A 20,383-nucleotide genomic window follows, 5' to 3' on the forward strand; every position below is an offset into this window, starting at 1 on the left:
AAAGATAAGAGAAAGCTTGCCTGTCTCTGCAGCAGAGTTTTCATATCATGCAGCATCACGACCTCGGGCGACATGAGTCTACATTGCTCTATCTAGGTCGTGCGAGGTGACTCGGGCCGGTCGTCTGTCAAGTCGACCAGCATTGTGACATCATGGGAGCCATCTGTGGTATTTGTGAGATCTACCACCTCGTCCGCTGCCTGCTTAGGCTCTTCGCCTACCATCCGAATGTTGTCGTCATCTGCTGTCGACGAAGGTGTTGCTGCATTTGAACGTATGAGCAATAGCGACTCCGACTCGTTCGTGAGATTGTCATCCCCGATCGCAGCCTTCGTTCTCTCGGATATCAACCCTTCCTCTTCCACGCTCAATGTCACATCTTCAGCTCGAGCATACACTACCCAGAAGACCGACAGAGACGGATCTTGCGCTCGACCCATCACTACATCCTCCCGATCTACCCGTATCGCTCGACCGTTGGCCGTCTTCCACCACGTCCCATCTGGCTGCTTTACCATCGTCACATATCGTCCAGCTTCATGGCACAAGACAGCGCAAAGATCGTAGGCGAGCTGCGTCCATTCTGGATTCACAGCCTCGCGTTTGGCTCTTGCAGCAACGAGGGCTCGTTTTGCATCGATCTGCGCGCGTACCTTGGCAATCAGCTGGTCAGTTGATGCAAGATCTGCATGCACTGCCTCCATGATCTTGCTGATCTGCGGCGCAGCTTCGGCAAGAGAGCAAGATCGTATCGAGTCCATGTCATCGCCAGGCGTGGCCACCTCTGCAAAGTATCGCTTGGCTCCCTGAAGCACCTCGGAAGATGGCCTACCTCCATCACCGAGAAGCTTGCGTTTGCGAGCTTCCAGTTCCTGACTCAAAGCATCAAGACAAGCCATCTCAAGATCTCGAAGCTCAGCATCGAGACGGACGCCCTGTCTGCGGTCCCACATCAACGAGTCGAGATAAATGCGTTCGTTGATGGTCAAGGGTGGCGGCCCGCCCTCCGCCGTCGGCGATGCATGCTCGATGCCCATACTGATGGTGCGAGCTGTTCGTGTGAGAAGTGCGCCCTCCCCGTCGGACGCGAGTGCCGCGCGCAGACAGGAGTAGATGTCCGAGTTGATCGAGTCATGCCGCAGCTGGAGGAAGCTTCGCTGCTGCTCGAGCTTTGGAGTTCGGGATACCGCAATCGGTGTATCCTTTGTTTCCTGCGGGCCATTGGTGCGGGGAGACGGTGGACTGGTAAGAGCAGGGCCACCGCTCGAAAGGTACAGACCTTCATCCATCCACAAAGCGTCATTTTGAGTAGCCTCGGCACCTTCTGTATTCAAGATCAGCTCGCTTACGGCGCGCACGTGCTTGGTGAAGCTTTCTACCACAAACTCGTAGAAGAGGCTGGCCACTTTAACAGGAGGCGAAAGATCAGCTCCCCGAGCCACCACTTCGCTTGGAGCTAGCGACGTAACGTCCTTGACAACGCACAGAGGTCTATGCGATAGCTGTGCAAAGGCAAACAGGGCTTGGATGCGCTGTGACAAGTCGAAATGCGCTTCCAAGGCCGGGCGAGTAACGCGGTCAGAGGTCGCATCAGTGGGCGAGGCGCCTTTCCAGTAGCTGGACAGGTCGGATCCGCGAGAATCGGGGGACCTTGCAGCTAGATATGCTCTTCGTACCGGCGGTGCCGCAAACAGAGCTTGTAGCAACATTGCTACAACTTCAAGAGAGGCGAAAGGCGCTACCATGACGATAGGTGCTCCAGGACTGCGACGAGTCTGTGAATCGATTTCTAAGTGCTGAGGTAATGCTGGTGTTCGTGCGCCGGATCCGTTGGACCGCAATAGATCATGATGGCTTTGAACACTGGCTTCTAGCGCTTGACGTAGCTGTTCGTCTTCGGACATGCCTACATCCTGTTATGAAATGCATCGTCGTAAGGATTCAGGAAAGGAGACACGGTGGCGTCAGTACTAGCTCGGATCAGATGCTGATAGAGGCAGGCAGGCAAAACAGGAGAGAAGCTCGCACCATGGTCCAACTACATCCTCTTCGAGTCCGTACTCTTCTCGCTCGTCGCCGCTGTCCTGGTCGTCTGTTGGTCTGATTGGGACGGTCTTTGTATGTTCTCTGCAATTTGGCCTGCCGACCCATCTCTGAAAAGATCAGTCCGGTATGAGTAGGTCGGACAAGTTTGCGGCGATCTCGAAGGCGATAGGCATGTCTACCAATGCCATTCTCCGGTGCATGCTCATCATCTTCATCCATCGCCCCATGCGTCACTGCATCGTGTGAGGTGTCTTCGCCGGCACGCATTTCTGCTGAAGGAGATGAAGGGTGGTATTCTATGTCGTCGAGCCACAAGCTTCTGCAACGCGTTTTCTCGATATGATTTGCCCTCTGTGTTGAGTCCTGCCACTGTGAGGTGGTCGAGGCTTCACTTACGCCGACTGTGCTTAACGGAGCTGGAGGTCGGTAGGTTTGCTGTGATTGATGATCTTGCAAAGAGGCTGCCATGGCTCGTCTGAGATCGTCGTCTGCATCTGTATCATTCGTCAAATCTATCAAATCTAGAGAAAGAGTCGTATCAGGTCTGTAGGTATGAGGCGGTCGTGTAGGCAGGAGGCCGGCTGACTTACCTTTGTTTTCAGGTTCCCAGCCCCGGGCGGATGCGGGAGGCGGTCGAGGTGGAGGAGCATACAATTGCGAGCTTGAGGCGTCCCATGCTGCTGTAGCAGCGGCCTGACTGTCCGTGACATTCTGGAAAGGAGCCACTGCGGTCGAAGAGCTTTGTGTGTTCGGGGCTGCTGTCGGCTTCTGTAAGATGCAGCGGGAAGTGAGACAGAGAAGAGAGAGTCAGCCGGTTGGTCTCACTGACGGTTCAGTGGTAGCACGCACGACTTACTACTGGTGGTGGGTCATCGAAAAAGAAGTTTACAGCCCTCTCCGTGTCCCAATTGCTTCGTTCGAGCACCAGTGTGGCTTGGAAGTCATTGCAGCCTGTGATGGCAGAAACCTGCTGTATCAATGAGGGTCGGTCGCTCATGATGCCTTTCCGTCGCCGTTCGAAACGCCACGAGCTTAATCAAAAACTGCAAAGACCGCGAGCAGCAGGAGTCTGGCTACTTTCTGGTCTATTTTGCGACCCGAAGATGGTCTTCTTCTAGGATGAGATATTGATGATCTTGGTGTTGGTGATACAGACAGTAAGAGGATGCGGCTTCCGAGAGTGGGTCAATGCGCAAACTAACACTTTTTTGACATTTCGCGAGAATGTGGAGTTGACGTTGTATCGGCCGATATGAAATTCGAGCTTTCTTCTGAGATTTTGGTTTGCACCTCACTTTTGGTTTGCACCTCACTTTTGGTTCTCTGGACACCATCGTATCCATCTTCTCTCCTACACCTCACCTGCCTTCCGCTATCTCTTCCGGATCTCCACTAGGCCCAACGTTGTATATCACAAGGTAACACGGTCCGAAGTGTCCTCGTCGATCCTCGTTAGACAACACTATGAGGACAACAGCTGTCAGACTTCTCAAGGTCAAGCCTCTTCCTGCCTGGGCATTCTCGTCGGTGCGTCTGCCGCCTTCCGCATCGGCAAAGCAAGCCAGCTCCGTGACATCAGCATCGAAGGGCCTTAAATCGTCGACAACAGATGTGGCTGCCGAGCTAGAGAAGAGGGTTGTCGCGCGCCAAGGTCTCGGCGAGAACGTCCGCATCTCGAAGAACATCATCAACAAGGATTTGTACTGGAAGGTAAGATTGCAATGCAGAGGCATGCGCCATCAGCCGACAAGCCTCTCTCACGCTTCTCCTCTCCTACGAAGCTAATGAATCAACTGGTCCACCTCGTTATTTCCATTGAATACAGGTCTCGAAACCGCAACGCGATACTCTGAAAAAGCTCCTTCGCGAAGCATGATCTTTTCGCCACGTTCTCTGACTCAATCGTCTTGTATTTGTACCGACAATTCGACACACTGCATTTGACGGCTTCGTCGTGCTCGGATGATGTGATACAAACGCTCTCAGAAGCTATATAGCACCCCCAGCATTGTCAAGAGGAGGGCGAGATCGATTAACGAAGCAAAGCATTGGCCACCATTCCACCTGGAAGCTCATCGACACTAATTATACATTTTTCGTCGCAAGTCACGAAGGAGAGAGAGTTGTCCATCGAGGTGATCCGAAAGTTGCAGTGTGGAACGGCGCTGATGGAGGAGAATCAGAGGAAGCGACAGAAGCCCCGCTGTCACAACCATCACTACCTCTTCGGTCTTGCCCTGACGATCGTCTGGATCGAGCCGGGGTATGCACAGGGGTTAGCTGATATGGCATGACCAGCCTGCTCGCTTCCCTCTTTGCAGCTGCTGCGGATAAAGACGGCAGCGGTGGAGGAGGCGATGGCGATCTAGCCGGCAAAGGTTTGCCAGCAGTCTTGCGTTCTGCTGCCGCTGCCGCTGCCGCCGCGCCGAGACTCTTGGATCTGCTGCGTAGAGGACTGCGCAAAGGTCGGAGCGGTGGCGGAGGCGGCAGAGAAAGATTACTCTCTTCGAAGAGTGACCATTCAGATATATGCTGCATGGCGGAGCTGTATCTCGACGCTGTGCTTAAAGCTGGCTTGCTTCCGAAGTCATGGCCAACTTCGGCCCTCAGGGATGCGCTGGATCTTGTGCTGGTGTCCGTGCCAGTCGTGCTACTTGGAAAACGCCTCATAGAGGAAGGCAGCAAGATCCGGTTTGGTCCACCTGCGCAATCTTCTGCAGAGAAGGGCATTGGCGACCCTTCCGGATGTAACTCTGGCACAAACAAGTCCGGCTTAGTGGATATGGTGGAGAGCGAAGGTGAAGCTGCGCTCGAGAAGTAATCTGAGTTACTCGAGTCGATGCTCTCTACCAAATGCCGCACACTCTGGGCGTGTTCCCGGACCGGGAAAGCAACCATGCTCGAGTTGGCATCATAGCCAAAGGTCAAGCTCCTCGGAGAGGGTTGCCCTTGGACCGAGTAGGAATGGCTGTCGCATAAAGTAGTTGAGGGCGATAGGAATGTCGGCGACATTGCACCAACGTGAGAGCGGGGCACTTGATTCTGGCTTTCGACTGACAAGCAAATGAGATCCGAAATGCGATCCAACGCCTCTCTCTTCTTGAGCTGCTGGTGTTGCGGGGTCGCGAGGCGGTGGCTCGATTGACGCTTGATGCTGACATGACTGGCATAAGACATAATCATGCTGGGTTCATTGGATGCTTGTGATGGTACGTCGAGCCGCTCCGCCGCATCTCTGGCGAAGGGGTCAACGAAGGAAGTACTTGTGACTACGGTGCTGTTGACTGCGGAGCTCTGGAGTTGCTGCTGTTCCGATCGAGGCTTTTTGGAGAAGAACGATTTGCGGTGTCGTTGAGGGCCTTCACTTGTAGCGCCGCCACTCGAATTCGAGGCTGTGGTGGTGTTGTAAGAGCGTCGTCGACCAAAGTCTTTGCCGCAAGTATTGGCATGGGCTGAAGCGGATGTCGTTGGTGACCGGAGCTGATTGCTGAGACAGTGCGGGGAAGTAGCAGCTGTCCAGCCTTGTTCGAGCGCCTCATTGAGGTTGAGTGGCGAGGACCGAGGAGGCCATTCTGCGTTCGAGGGCGCTGTCTCGCGAGTGAAGAGACGACGACCTTTGACTGCCACGGCCGACAGCGACTGAGAAAGAGAGCGGCGCTCGATTGCCGGCATTCTGTTGAAGGCGTCTTCTAAACTGGCTGATATTGATGAGGGTGGGGAACAGAAGGGCAAGGTTTCGGAATGATGGTTGTCGGTCATTGGAGGAGGTCGGAGATGATCCCTCCAAGTTATCAGCAGAGTTGAATCATTTACATCAACACCATAACAGGAAGCCACACTGATGCTTGGAACACATCTCGTTCAGCTGCAAAGCAAGGGGCAATGTTGACATGTTATTGGGCAAAAACACTAGGCGACACAGCATGGAGATGCTGTCTCCACCCTTGACTGTCATAAGATGTTCTCCGGAACGGTGTTTGCTTTGGACATGCGACAGCTTCTGTACGGAGCTTCTGTACGGGGCTTCTGCCATAAGCTCTCGCTTGCTGCTTGGAGCCATGCGAGGCAGTGATTGCGATGCAGGCGGGTTGGCAAGAGAGGATGGAAAGCAGCAAGGAAAGCAGCAAGGAAAAGGTAGAGCTTCAGTCTTCCTGCTGCCTGAGCGACCGGAGAACGGTGGAAGAGGTCAGATCGGGACAGTGTTTGGCTAGCGAGAGGTAGCTGTCAGGGATTCCACATCGCATGCTCTAAGCAGGAAGCGACGGTGCTCGCTTCTAGAGGTTTCTTTCGACAGGAGAAGGAGCAGATTAGCCGAAGGGTATGTGGGACAATTCGGCAAGAAGGAACAGCCATGGTAATGGTCGATGATGCTGTGGCAGGTAGGCGGATGGCTGGGGAGTGGACTAGTCGCTGCTGATAGGCCTCAAGAACAGCAGTACTGGAAGGGAGAGTTCCTATCGTAGTCGAGGTCGAAATGCAAGGAGATTCTACGCTAAAAATGGAGGCGAGCGAATGGCAGGCCTTGTTCAGCGCAAACCGCATGCTGTATTGAGCCCTTGGCTCGCGTCGACTTAGGCCGGTGACAGTGATCCGTCCGGGATGAGGAGGTTCGAGGATGATGTGCCAGCATTGTCAGCTGTCCTCCATGCAGACCTCAAGGAGTCAATATAGTAGAATGTCGACCGTGGTGGTGGTGGTAGCGCTAGTCTTGGTGATACATTTGACGGCCAAGAGGACTACGCTCGTCAAGCATGGCGACCGTGTCGACTGATTGTTGGACGAGGAGCCGAGGGGATCTCTCTGAGAACTTAGGTCTCTATATCTACAATATGTGTCTCTATATCTATAATATGTGTCTCTATATCTATAATATGTGTCTCTATATCTACAACATCTGTCTTGGTCGTCCGCTTGACTGAGCATTTTGGCATGAATCTGATGGAGCGAACTCAGAGTCCGGAAGACCCGATTGAACGGCTCGCGGCAATGATTTTTTGTGCTTGGCTTGTGGCATATGCGGAAGCGCCGACGCTAATACTGGCGGTTCTATAGCCTGTAATATCAACGTTTCGGGAGGCCCGAAAGGCGCACAATGTGCTATATCAATGAGAAGACGACAATGACGACCTGTGATTGGCGCTGCTGCCGGCGTGTGCGGGGCCAAAAAAAAAAACAAAAAAAAAAAAAAAAAAAAAAACAATGAGATCACCTTCTCAGAAGTGCCTCGTCAGCGGTGACCATCTTCTCAGTGTTGCAATCGAACGTGGCTGAGAGTCACATTGGAGGGTGCATGCCATGCAGCTTGCTCCTCTGCTTGTTCACGCTAAGTCAAACTTGCACAGAGATACAGAAGCGAGCCCACCGAAAGAGGCAGTTCTGTGCTCATGGTTACAGAGGCGAGTCCAATTTTTCCTTCTCTGCAGCTGTTAGCATACTTTTTATTATTATTATTATTGTTTTATTATTATTTTATATTATTTTTATATTTTATTTATATTATTATTGTTATTGTTATTGTTATTGTTATTGTTATTGTTATTATATATATATATATATATATATATAATTATTATTAATTATTTTACTACGCATTTTTGGTTTTTAATTTTTGATTTTTGATTTAGGTGTTGGTCTCAGACAGATTGCGCTGTTCAGGATGATCTGATCGGAAGGATTCCGAAAGAGATCAACACTCTTCTTGCTCAGACAGTTCTTCTGATGACCGGAGACTTAGGTTAGTATAAGACTGAAGGCTGAGCTCAGTCAGACCGGCGAGCCAATGATAGCAATCGCTGATTCCGAGACTGCTTCTTTGCTCAACCAGTTTGAGAGAGCTCTGAAAGGCGTCGCCCATATCAGAGTCAGTCGGTGCTTCTCCAGGATCGGTGTTTTGCAGCAGACACGCTTTTTTCTTGTCTGTGGTCTTAGTGTTGCCCTCTTCTTGGATTGGCGCATTGCAGCTTGTGTCTTCTCCTTTAGTTGAAATCCCATCCTAGACTCCTGGCGCTCAGCTGATCATTCAAAGACGGTAAGAATAGGTATAGCAGAGTCGTACTGATTGCTTCTTTTTTTCAAAGGCAAAGGATAAAATCTTTTCGCTGCTTTTTGCTATGTGTCTGCCGGCTTGCTGTGTCAGTCTTTTCTGGCTCTGAAACGCGTCGTTGTTGCTGCTCCTGCTCTTCGCCCACAATTGGCCTGTTGTGTGTCTGTGTGTGTGTCTCTCTCTCTCTGTGTGTCTCTTTTGAGTTGCGTTGCAGCCTTTTCAAGGGTTTGCACAGCACAGCGCCAAGCCGCGAGTCAAGATGTGAGTGATTTAGAGTGTATGTATTCTATCGGTGGCACACGCGACCAAACTTTCTCTCGGTGTATGTGTGTGTGTGTGTGTGTGTGATTTTGACAGCGACAGTGGCTCTGGGATCTCTGACACTATCTTCCTCTCCTACCTTGTTCTCACGGTCTATTCGAGGTGTTCCGGCGTCATCTGCTCATCACCATCACGTCTCGTTCCTGTCTTGGGTTCGTGACGATTGGCACTTGATCCGACACTTTCTCACGCCAAGTGATCTTTCTTCGGCATCATCCGATACTGCAGGATCCCACCGGACGTTGCTTTTCAATCGGAACAGCCGCTCAAGACTCAGCAGCCTTTCGTCGCCACCTCGACCCACACCAAAGTGCATCTCCCTTTGTCTCTGCATCAAAGAGACCCACCCATCTTTGCTTGGCTCCTCGCAACCACATCCTCAAGGCTAGCAACTTTCGTCGACTTCATCTCAGCGCAATTCGATACATACTGTAGACCATAACAATCTGATTCGCGGCATTCGCACTATACCCATCCTATTGATACCCTTTGCAACGCATTCCATCGGCCCAGTCAAGCTCAAGATCAGCTCCGCTCAATATATCATGAACACCATCACTACCAACTCCTCCTCGACATAAACAAACAGCACGGTTCAATCTCATTTCCATATCCACCGCTTCCCAACTGGGCTATGCTGCGAAACCCACAAAGGGAGTACGAGGACCGTTCCTCTGCTTCCTTGGTCAGCCGTATGGCCAGATATCGCAGACCTAACAACGCATCTTCCAGCAACGCATCTTCTAGCAATCCATCTTCCAGCAATCCATCTTCCAGCAATCCATCTTCCAGCAATCCATCTCCCTTTCCATCTCCCTTACCGCCAAACGATAAGTCGCCTACGCTACACTCTAACAAGCACGCTTATCTTTCGCCCGAGGAGAGACGCCATGCCGACTTTGTCTCGTCCGAACCTTCCACATCGCCGCATTCAAGCCATGCCGCCTCACCAAACATCGACTACGATCGAGAGCTTCCCGATTTGCCGCCTGACGCTCTATCCGAGCTCAGCAGCACTAAGCCCGCCACTCGAGACAACACAAGAGGTGACGATGAGGTCCGCTCCCGCCATCTCTCCCGGTATGAGACGCCATTAGTTTCGCCTGCTCCGAGTGCCTATTTCACCGCTTCTGCATCATCCAGCAAAGCGGAAACGAATGTCACCACCACTACCACCAACGCCATGCAATCGGCGGCGCTCCGCTTTGCAAGCGCCTCTACTTCTGCCGCCGTCTCCGCAGGACTCGGGCTCAAGAAGCTCGGCAAGAAAGCTTCTGCCGCGCGTCTACGTCGTCCAAATACTGCCCAACAGGCACAAAAACGCCAAGCAAGCTACGTCGCCCTTCAGGCAACTCCTCATATCGTCGCCTATTCTCCTCACAGTGCTAGCGAAGAAGCGACACTGTCAGGCCAAAGTGACGCAGAAATGCACTACGCCTTCTCCAACACCACCAACACCTTTGTGGACCGCGCTGATCCCGACATCGGCCTCCCGTACCATGTCGTTCACAACGTTCACGTTGATGTTGGTCCCCACGGCTACACAGGTTTACCTTATTCTTGGGCGCAAGTCCTCCTCTCCGTAGACATGGATATTCATCAGGACCCGCAGGCAGCTGCCAGATTCGTACAAGAGCGAACCGAGTACTTCGTCCAGCATGCCGTTGAGAGTGGTGGCGACGCCGAGGACACGCGTCGTATCCTTTCGCAACGCCTCGCTGCAGATGCAGATCTCAGCGCTGTTCTGGCCTCGGCAACACCGTCTAGACCAAGTCAGCCGAGGCGTGACAGCTCGCAGTCCAATGCAAGCAGCTCCTACAGCAGCGTCCTCGACAAAGGCTGGGACCTCAGCTCTCCACCCAAGCCTCAAGCTGCCCAACGCTTCTCTCCTCTACCTGCCAAAAGTCCACTTCTGCCGGATTTCGCTGCCGAGGACTACGACGACTGGGCCGACTCGCTCATCAACTCCGTCCCTTCCACCGCTATCGGAAACAGTGGCACATCGCCGCAAAGCTCTTCTAAAGCTGCCAAGCGAGCTTCGCATCGTCGATCAAGATCGCTGAGCCAATTGGTCGGTGACAATTCACTCAACGGACTAGGTATCGGTATTGGAGCCGATGCGACTCCACGGCGTACAGCTCAACGCGAGCAAGACCTGCTGAGTGCGTCCAACGCTACTCCGAAAGCCTCACATCATTTGCGCGCTTCGATCGCTCTCGATGCAGAAAATGGTCCTGCCCTCAACCATCCGAGTCTATCTTCCAGGAACATCACCAACAAATCTGCAGCTACATTCACAACCGGAAAGCTTATGCAGAGTGTAGAAGACGAGGTGGAGGAGAGACTCCGCGAAAGTCTCGATGTGGGAAATAGGAACAGTGTCAACATAGATGACGACGAAGAAGACGTCGAGCACGTTCACATTGCTCAAGCTGCGATCGCCACCAAAGGCGTCCTTCGCCCGATTCGTGCCAGTCAATTGAGCGCTCCCAAGGTCTCTCCTTCAGCGGGCAGCGTAGACTTTGGCAGTCCGCGCATGAGTCCCAGCACCAGTATCTCCGATCTCCAGGCGCGTTCACCTCGTTCGCCTCGTTCGCCCCGTTCGCCCCGTTCGCCCCGTCACCATGACACTTCTCGACTACCATCGTCTCAATTCGACACGAGGACGTCACACTGCGGCTCTACTGATTCTTACGCTACCGCGGGTTCGCGTCCAGCCTTTATATCACGCAGCAGTTTCTCGAATGCTCCGCCAAAGATATACACTGAAAACGTTTCGACGTTTGCAGACCGCGAAATCACCAGCTCGCCTCTCGACACCAGCTCCTCCGGTCACTCGTCGATGCGCATACGAAGTCCAGCCCTCACCGTAGCCACTTCATCCATGGGTCACGGAGGCCAAGGTGCCTATCCGAATCGCTCCTCTTCATCCCCAGGTCTGTCAGTTCGAGACTCGGCGTCGCCAGAGGTGCCTCCCAAGGATTATGACTGGAGATCACGTTCACCTTCTCTCTCCATCTCCGCTTCGGAATCCGGTGACGGTGCTCACTCACCGTCCGGGACTCAGGCAGGTTGGCGCTACGGGAAGAGAGGGCCCTCTTCCCCAGATAGCGCTCACGGGTCTGGACATTATACCCAGGATAGTTGGAAGAGCACAGCGCCATCCATCACGTCTTCTGAAGGCAGCCATAGCGCCAACCGAGGTCTCGGATTGCGCGAGCGTCGACAAGCCCCACCGAGGATCTATCCGCCGTCCACCTCAACGCGATGGGGACGCATCTCCCAGAATGACGATAGCGCCAGCTTGACGAGTGCAGCTAGCTCGAATCGGCGCTTGCAACAGTCTCCCATCATCATTGCGCCGATGCAGAGGAAGGCATCCGCAGATAGCCTCATGAGGCCGGTCTGCAGTCCGATGAGCGACCGTTCTCACGGCTCGGCATCTCTCGAACACAGCACTCGTTCGTCGCTTCCAGGGCATAGTCGGCATCATCATCAGCGGCAACAGCACCCGCCTTCGAGCGCCTCGCCCGTGAATATGGACAGTCGTTCGCCTCATTCTGGCTTCAACTCGCCTGCCGTCAGTCCAGCGCCGCTGTCGGATCGAGGACGTGGTAGTGTCGGCTCTTTTGCATCCTCTCGCGACTCCATGGGGCCTCCTCCGCCTCCTCCACCCAAGCCTGCTGTGGCGATACGGAAACAGCCCGACTACATTCTGCCAGGAGCAGATGGCTTCTACACGATGCCGTCAAGCAGTGCAGCGACGGGTCGTAGCGACGCAGCAAGCCCTATAGCAACGCTCCACCAGGATCATCTTCGCCCTCCGCCTCTATCTCCTGCCCTTTCTCCTGCATCTTCCACAGTGACATCTGACTACCACGCCGCGATCGAGGAGTGGATGCGCGACGATTACTCAGATCGTTCTCCAGCAACAACCACCTTCTCGGAATTCTCGCCAAGTCCATCAAGCAGCAGCAGCGACTCACCACTCCCACCCTTGCCGAAGGAGGAAGACGAGATGGATGCGTCGCAGCGTGCATCACCCTACCTGCGACGGCCCTCAAATGCTGGAGCGTTTGGAGCCTCCACAGACTCATCAGAGACGATGCATGCATCAGACTCCGCATGGCGAAAGGTCAAGCCTGCAAGCCCAGCGCCATCATCTGACGACCCAGCAAAAGCATCATCAGCCTTGTCGAACACGTACCAGTCGTCGGGCTTCAGTGCACGTTCGGTGGCCGACGTCCCTCCGCGACTAGAACTGAGCAAAGCGGTCACACGCGCATCGAGCTTCGAGCCACAATTCCCCCCGCTTTCGCCTGCCGAATTCATGGAGATGCTGGATGATGACCATCACGGCCCAGAAGAAGCCAGCGAGCAAACCGGAGAAGGCGGTCGTGATCGGAAGGCGGGAGGAAAAGCTCGAGTGGATTGCCCACACGATCGCGACGATACCAGATCGATCATCTCGATCGGGCCACGTGCTAAGGACGATGCTCGTCGCTTCCCCGTCTCAATGCACTATGCGAGTGGATTCGACATGGCTTCCATGCTAGGCGACGATTCCGAGGCGATTCGCTCTTTTCGCGAATTGATGCTGGCTCGACAATCGATGGACCTGGAAGAGATGTTGCCAATGCAGATGGGTTTGGAATCGGCACCGCCCGTGCCCGCCTTGCCTAGTATGAAGGAACTCGAAGCCAAGGTAGCAGCAGCCGAGCAGATGCGTTCCGAGGACGCGCGTCAGCGCAAAGCCATCGCTGAAGCCAAGGACTTGCCCAGCGCTGCAGCCTCGCCAAGTCTCTCGGAAAGCGAGCTGGAAGCAGTGACTTACAAACTGCCGCCGAAACTGTCTCATCTGAGTGAAGAGATGGACCTGCAACCAATGCGCAAGGATGTGCTGCGCAACATGGAGATGATCGGAGATGGTGAGAGTGGGCCCGTGTTTGCTGCCAACGATGTCGTCAAGAATCGGCGTGTTGCTATCAAGATGGTGCAGTTTGCGTCTGACGTCAATGAAGAGCCCTCAGCCCGACTGTTGGGGCTAGTCAAAGAGGTGCGCGTGTGGCGACGTTGTCGACACGTCAATGTTCTCGATCTCTACTCGACGGTTCTGACGGACAACTCGATCTGGATTGTTCAGGAGCTAGCGGAACGAAGCTTGGCCGATGTGATCGCTTGGAAGGACAGCGGAGTGGATCTCAACGAGGCGCGGATGAGCCGCATCATGGGCGATCTGCTCGATGCGCTCCAGTTCCTGCATAGCAAGCGTATCTTGCATCGAGACGTGCGCTCCGACAATGTGATGATTTCTAGCTCAGGCGTATGCAAGCTGAGCGACTTCACGCATGCAGGCGAGCTTGGCGCCGGTGTCAGCACGCGTCACTCTGTCATCGGCACACCGTACTGGATGGCGCCCGAGGTGATCAAGGCTAACAACTACGACATGCGATGTGACGTTTGGTCGGTGGGTGTAGTGCTATGGGAAATGATCGAAGGAGATCCGCCTCGAGTCGACTTCCCACCTCTGCGAGCCATCACGTTGACAGCTACATTAGGACTGCCGGCGTTGAAGGACCCATCGTCGCTATCGCACGAGCTCAAGTCCTTCCTTCACTGGGCTACGGAGATGGATGCCGAGAAGCGACCAAGCGCTGAGACGCTCGCAATGAGCGACTTCCTTTCGGACCCTTGCAGTCGCGCGAGTATAGTTGCAATGCTTGACGAGGCGCGGAATGCCGAGAGGGAAGCTGCCCGTCTGGAAGCGGCCGACTCTTCCGAGGTTGCAAGCAAAGATACCGCTAATGATACCCAAGATTTGATTGGTGGAGCAGGCCGTGGCATCGGGTTGCGTCAGAGGGACAGCTGGAGCAGCGATTCGACGACCAAAGGGTGAGTCCGAGCTGTTTCGTCGAACATGGTCAGCATCTATCATTTACTATCGCATTAATACAATCAATCAGTGTTGAGCGTCATCGACACGAGGATGTCCTGTCCAGGTGCGGAGCACAAGGTTCAGGTCAAGCACGCAGAGTTATGAGAAACATCACAAGCATTTGATTTCGAACGGGACCGGTGCAAGCGCAGCACAAACGCACCTACAAGCTCGATCGTCTTTTGCCTGACTTCATGGAACCACAAAGGCTGGCGACATCATCTACGCTAGTCCAACCAGTGAAATCACATGAACATGACCGTGTATTCATGCTCTAACATGACCGCAAACTTCACTTGGCGTTGCCACCCGTCAACTCCCACCAATGCCCCTATCTCATCCGACAACGGCACGCCCTCATATGTGTCACCTCATCGACATACATACACATGTTGGAAACTTGAGTCGTTTCGGTCCCGATACTGGTGATCGGGGAGAGTCTAAGTATGATGTCACTGCTAGTTTATAGACAGAACAAATATACTCAATTGACCAAAGGAATGTGGTGAGAACCTAGTGCTCTCTGTGCAATATATATACATGTGAGTGGCACATGCCAGAGGTGGGAGTACACCAACTTAATGATCTACCATGGCAACAGGCAGGACTTGGTTGTACCTGATCCTTAACAGGATTGGTTATCCCCAATCTCCAATCTCATCATCCTTGTGTCACTCCTTAGCATCATCATTGGATCATGTATTTCAGCACCCCCTCTTGATCCAGCAGATTCCTTCAGTGCAATCAGACCAAACAACTCTCATACATGTACAAGCATTGGTGCCATGAGTGGCTTCATTAGAATGTCAGCTATGTTTTCACTGCTTTGAACTGTGGCAATTTTGATTCATTGACTGGCAACCTTGTCTTGCAGAAAGAAATGGGCAATGTCAATGTGCTTTGTCCTCTTGAAGTGCTGGGGTTCATTTGCAATTATGCAGGCTCCTGAAGAATCACTGTATAGGATTGGAACATTTTGATCAAAGGCTAGTCCTCCATTTTTGGAGTGGATGGTCGATGTCCCAGTGCTGATGTTGATCCCTGTCATCTGTGGCACTTCCTGCTGCAGTTCATGTAAGAACATCAACATCCACAGGAGCTCTCTGGTGGCTCCTGCTAGGGCCACATACTCAGCTTCCACTGAGCTGTTTGCCACTGTTGGCTGGAGCTGTGAGGACCAGCTACATGCTAGCCCATCAACAATAAAGGCATATCCTGATGTTGATCTCCTACAACTACATGAGCCAGCCCAATTGCTGTCTGCCCATCCAGCCAGTATCCATCCACCAGTGTGTGTTCCTGCTGAGAGATTTATCCCTATTGTTCCCTTGAGGTACCTGAGTATACATTTAGCTGCTGTGAGGTGCTCACCTGACAGGTTTGTGACAAACCATGCACAGCAGCCAACTGCAAATGCGATGTCTGGTCTGCTGCCTTGTGCAACCCACAACAATGACCCCACAAGCAATGCATAGTGATGGACTTCTTTGGCACTAGCTGTGTCACCTTCTCATGGCCCGAGGGTATTGATGGTTTCAGTAGCCAGTGTTGAGGCTGCCCACACTTTGTCCATCCCGAACTTTGTTAATACTCCTTCAATGTATCTACTCTGATTGATCGAGAGCATATGAGCATTCCTGTCATACTCCACATTTAAACCAATGATGTGTGATACATTACCTTGGTCTGTGATGGTAAAGATGCTTGAGAGCTGTTGCCTTACCAACTTGACACATGATTCAGTCACTCTGATGACTAATAGGTCATCAATGTAGACTGCAAGTAACACCATCACATCATTGGAGCTGTGCATGTATACACACAGCTCAGCTCTGCAGCATTTGAAACCGAATGCTTGAAGCTGTTTATCGAGCATTGCATGCCACAGTCATCCAGCTTGTTTGAGTCCATACAGGGCTTTCTTCAGCCTGTAACACTTGTTCTCAGTCTGCTCTGTTTCGAACATTGGCAGGATTCAGACATATATGTCCTTGTCAATCTTTCCATTCAAAAATGCCATACTAACATCAAGTTGGATAGCATGCAGCCCATATCAACAAGCAATGGCAAGTAGAATTCATATTGTCTGGAGGCAAACAACTGGACTGAAAGTCTGGTCATAGTCTAGCCCCTGGTGCTGTGCATATCCTTGTGCTACTAAGCATGCCTTGTATCACATGGCATGGCATTGGGCATCGAGCTTGAGCTTGTATACCCAATGAATGCCGATGAGTCTACCATCCACTGGTGTGTCTGCAAGCTCAAAGACTTTCATTTTGTGCATGCTAGTCATCTCACTGGCCATTGCTTCTTGCCACTTGGGCCAGTCATCACATGCTCTGGCTTCATTGAGTGATGAGGGCTCCAGTAGGATGCCATCTGCACTTTGCAGTTGTTGGCCACTTGCATTTAGTGCTGTACCCTCCATCACTGTGACTGCAAATGCCATGCAATCGAGATGGTGGCTGTTGGCTGCCAGCATTTGGATGTTGGCATTCAATGTTATGGAGCATGTTGCAGCAAAGGCCATGTAACCAAGCAAGTTCATTGAGTCTGGCAATGCCATGTGGGTGGAGCTGAGTACAGAGATGCCATCATACACATCTGCTGTTGTATCACTATGGGGTGTGTCCAGCAGCAACGTGTCTTCCTGGACCTTGGCGTGTGGAGGTGGAAGACCCTGCATGGTATCCCCCCCTTCTGACAGCACTGCATCGAGCTCTGCCTGTAAGTCTGCCATGATTGCATCAATGTCTATAGCAATCTCACCAGCCTCCTCAATGTCAGCCATCATTCAGTCCCATTCATGCCCAAAGCTCAAGTTATGTGAAGAACATGAATTAGATTTGTGGTCATGCTGGCAAGAGTACACTGGTATTGATAGTGGCATTTCATCACTAGGTTTGGTATCATCTGAAGCTGCAACTGAAGGAAATCAGGTGTAGGAATGTGAGAGCTCATCATCACTGGCAAGGACATGCTTGAGGAAAGGGTTAGGGTCTGCACCCAGTTGTTGCAGTTCTGAGAATCAGATGTCTTTGGCAACAACCACCTGGTTGAGTTCTGGGAGCCAAACTTTGTGGCCTTTGATAGCACATGGTTCATCTGAGAAACCCAAGTATGTTCCCCAGAGAGCATGTGGCCGAAGGTGTTTGCTGACCATTGGGTGGTTTTGCAACCATGTTGAGCAAGTACTACCCTGAAGTATGATGTAGGCTATGCAACCAAATCTTCGGATGTGGTGTAGCTCAGGTCATTTGCCAAAGAAGAGTTCGAAGGGCATAATATTTCCATGTGTTGTGCCTGCAAGCCTGTTGTGAATGAAAGCGGCTTGGAGGGTAGCATGTGGCCACCACCGTGTCAGGGGTCTCGCGCCTGAAACCCAGGTCGGTCTGTCGAGATACTCGGTGACTATCAAACTGTGCGACAGCTATTGTCTTGGTATTGGTGACTATCAAGTTGCGCAGTGACAGCAGGTGGTGTTCATTGTATATACTATCATAGGTTTCGGCTGACCTCTGTGGACACTCCGTTCAGGGGTAGCTCGGCACGATCAATATCAATGCTTTGGTTATGATGACACCAAGGTCTGGTGTTAGTGTTGATGATGATGAGGTTGATGATGTTGGTGATAAGGTTGGTGGCGTCAACACGAGTGTCCAGTGTGTTGACTTGATGCTTGAAGTGACCCCCAGACTGCAGTGGACTACTGCCTTCAGTTCTATCTATATCCGGACTGCTAACCTGCTATGGGTGCCTTTGGACATCAGGTAGTGGTGATACAACACACACACTACAATGAGGAGCAACATTGATAGATTGCTGCTATGCTGACTGAAACTAATGTATACTTATGCTGAAGTGATAACTAGTTATATGGTGAGTAGAGTGGATGAGGATCCACTCGACCTATGATGATGAGAAAGCATGGTTATATACCTCTTCACAGCATCGCCAGCGATGCTGCTCCTGCTCTCTCTCTCCAGAGAGTACCTTCTTCATCGAGTACTGCTCAGGGGCCTCTCCTGCTTGGCACCCCTGTGCCTCTTGAGTGGTGTCGACTCCTTCGACACTGCTCCTCCTCCTCATGACCTGGTGTCGACTCCTTCGACACTGCTCCTCTTCCTCAGGACCTGCCTGCTAGTGTCCTATACACTGCTCCTTCTCCTTTGACTGGTGACAGTTCCTTTGACTCTTGTCTCTCGAGCCCCTGAGTGGTAACCATCTGAGCTTGGTCCTCTTCGTGGCTGTGCCTGCTCCTTGAGCTTGGTCCTCCTCGTGGCTGTGCCTGGCCCTCCTCGCATGTGGTTCGTGTCCTCCTTTGCATGTGAGTCCATAGGAGTCCATGGTCTCCATGGAGACTGCACTACGACCATGCTCTCTGCTGGTATCAACTAGATCTTCGATACCTGTGCTCCTTCCATATGAACCAGTGGCCCTCCTGCTTCTTGAGCATCTAGGCCCATGACACACCGTTCTTCCATGCCTGAGTTGTAGAGTAGGCTCCAAGCGATCTTCTGGATTGTCTGGATCACTCATTCAGCAAAGGCATTATCTGTATGCTGTTGTGTGGGTGAGGCTGAGATTTTCATACCCGTCATGGAGCACAGTTCCCTGAAGGCTGTGGACCATAGTTCTCCCTGGTCCACCCAGACCTCCTGGGTCCCTTGGTCCAGAAGTACCTCAGACAGCCTCAGAAGCTTGGCAACATGGATCTCTGACAACCACCAAGCTGCTTCCTGGGATGCTGCTCCTTTGTTTGCTAGTCCCTGCACCCAGATCATACCAGAATAAGCATCATGAATGATGAGCACATACAGGTATTTGGTTGCACTGTGCATTGGACCCATGACATCCATCGACACCAGTTCAAGTGGATCGCTGACTCGTTGAGGGTGAGCAACAGTCCATCCAACAGCTTTACTTCATGTGCATATGTCACATAGATCCTCAGGGTGGATTGCCAGGGTTAGTGGTATGTCATGAGAGAGTGTGGCCACTCTTGTATGCATGATTGCATCATGACTAGCATGACCCAGTCTTCGATGCCAGATACTTGCCTTGCTGCTGAACCTGTGCAGTCATTCCACACTGGTTGTCACCATTGTCACAGCAAAGGCTAGAGAGATGGCAGGCTCAGGCATACTGTCATCCCAAATGATCATGGCAGTGGCAGGGTAACCATCTCCACTTGTGGGCACTTTGATTGCATGTCCATGCCTATCCTGAACTGTAACTAGTTCATCCTTGAACATCACCAGGCCTTGTATGCATGTGACAGACCTGGTACCAATGAGATTAGTCACAAGCTTGGGAACAAGCAGACAGTTTTGGTATGTCATTCATTCCCATTGACATAGCTTGGGACTGAAGCTCAGTAGGCTAATGGTTCCCCCTGTCTTGGTGGTGAGGAGGTCCCCTCCATCAGCAGTGGTAATGTTAACTGCCTGTTCCACATCTCGCCAACCTTTCCCATGGTGAGTGGAGTTGACCATAATGCAAGATGTGCCTGAATCGAACACAAACAGTATCAGCTGAGGTGGTAGATTGATTGGCACTGGCTCAACCTCTGCAATGAAGGCCAAGACTGGTGCAGCATCCTATTCCTCCCAAGGGTTCACAAGTGGCAATACTATACATGTGTTGGCATGACCTTTCGGTGGTACCTTCACCCTGCCTTCTCTCCAGCAAGCATGGGCTATGTCATTGGGGCAATGATTGGCTGCATGACCAAGCTTGCCACATGCCCAACAGTTGATAAGGGTGGCAGCTTGCAATGCAATGAGCTCAGACTCCTCAGCCATGTGATGACGACTTGTAGGGGCATTTTCAGCAGCTAGTTTGTAGCACTGGCATAGGACATCAGAGATGCTCTCAGTGGTCTGCTCCTTACCATGAACTTTTTTGTGTAGAATGAACACAGAGTTAAACAGAGCATTCTGGTCCAAAGGGAGTGCTCACTTGAGGGTCCTGTAGCAGTAGTCCAGCTTCCAGGGGTCTTGCAGATATGTGTGCAGTTCCAATACATGAGCCTCCCA

At 52.2% G+C, this 20,383-nt stretch overlaps 5 protein-coding genes across 5 annotated transcripts; 2 read left to right on the forward strand and 3 right to left on the reverse strand.

The window, feature by feature from the left end:
* Positions 1-92: 92 nt before the first annotated feature.
* Positions 93-3,043, reverse strand: UHO2_05944 (uncharacterized protein; the record flags this gene model as incomplete). Its single annotated transcript, XM_041557658.1, has 4 exons — positions 93-1,913; positions 2,443-2,558; positions 2,637-2,814; positions 2,903-3,043. The coding sequence occupies 4 exons, from the start codon at positions 3,041-3,043 to the stop codon at positions 93-95; spliced, it is 2,256 nt and encodes a 751-aa protein (XP_041413592.1).
* Positions 3,044-3,510: 467 nt separating this feature from the next.
* UHO2_05945 (uncharacterized protein) lies at positions 3,511-3,922 on the forward strand (the record flags this gene model as incomplete). The annotated part of the gene is made up of 2 exons (XM_041557659.1): positions 3,511-3,756; positions 3,872-3,922. The coding sequence occupies 2 exons, from the start codon at positions 3,511-3,513 to the stop codon at positions 3,920-3,922; spliced, it is 297 nt and encodes a 98-aa protein (XP_041413593.1).
* Positions 3,923-4,152: 230 nt separating this feature from the next.
* Positions 4,153-5,718, reverse strand: UHO2_05946 (uncharacterized protein; the record flags this gene model as incomplete). The annotated part of the gene is made up of 1 exon (XM_041557660.1): positions 4,153-5,718. The coding sequence occupies one exon, from the start codon at positions 5,716-5,718 to the stop codon at positions 4,153-4,155; it is 1,566 nt and encodes a 521-aa protein (XP_041413594.1).
* A 3,326-nt stretch (positions 5,719-9,044) lies between these two features.
* On the forward strand, positions 9,045-14,306 carry UHO2_05947 (uncharacterized protein; the record flags this gene model as incomplete). Its single annotated transcript, XM_041557661.1, has 1 exon — positions 9,045-14,306. One exon carries the CDS (start codon positions 9,045-9,047, stop codon positions 14,304-14,306), a length of 5,262 nt encoding a protein of 1,753 aa, XP_041413595.1.
* Positions 14,307-16,518: 2,212 nt separating this feature from the next.
* On the reverse strand, positions 16,519-17,085 carry UHO2_05948 (uncharacterized protein; the record flags this gene model as incomplete). The annotated part of the gene is made up of 1 exon (XM_041557662.1): positions 16,519-17,085. The coding sequence occupies one exon, from the start codon at positions 17,083-17,085 to the stop codon at positions 16,519-16,521; it is 567 nt and encodes a 188-aa protein (XP_041413596.1).
* Between the last annotated feature and the right edge of the window lie 3,298 nt (positions 17,086-20,383).

Source organism: Ustilago hordei, assembly GCF_900519145.1.
Source record: "Ustilago hordei strain Uho2 genome assembly, contig: UHO2_contig_16, whole genome shotgun sequence".
Lineage (NCBI taxonomy): Eukaryota > Fungi > Basidiomycota > Ustilaginomycetes > Ustilaginales > Ustilaginaceae > Ustilago > Ustilago hordei.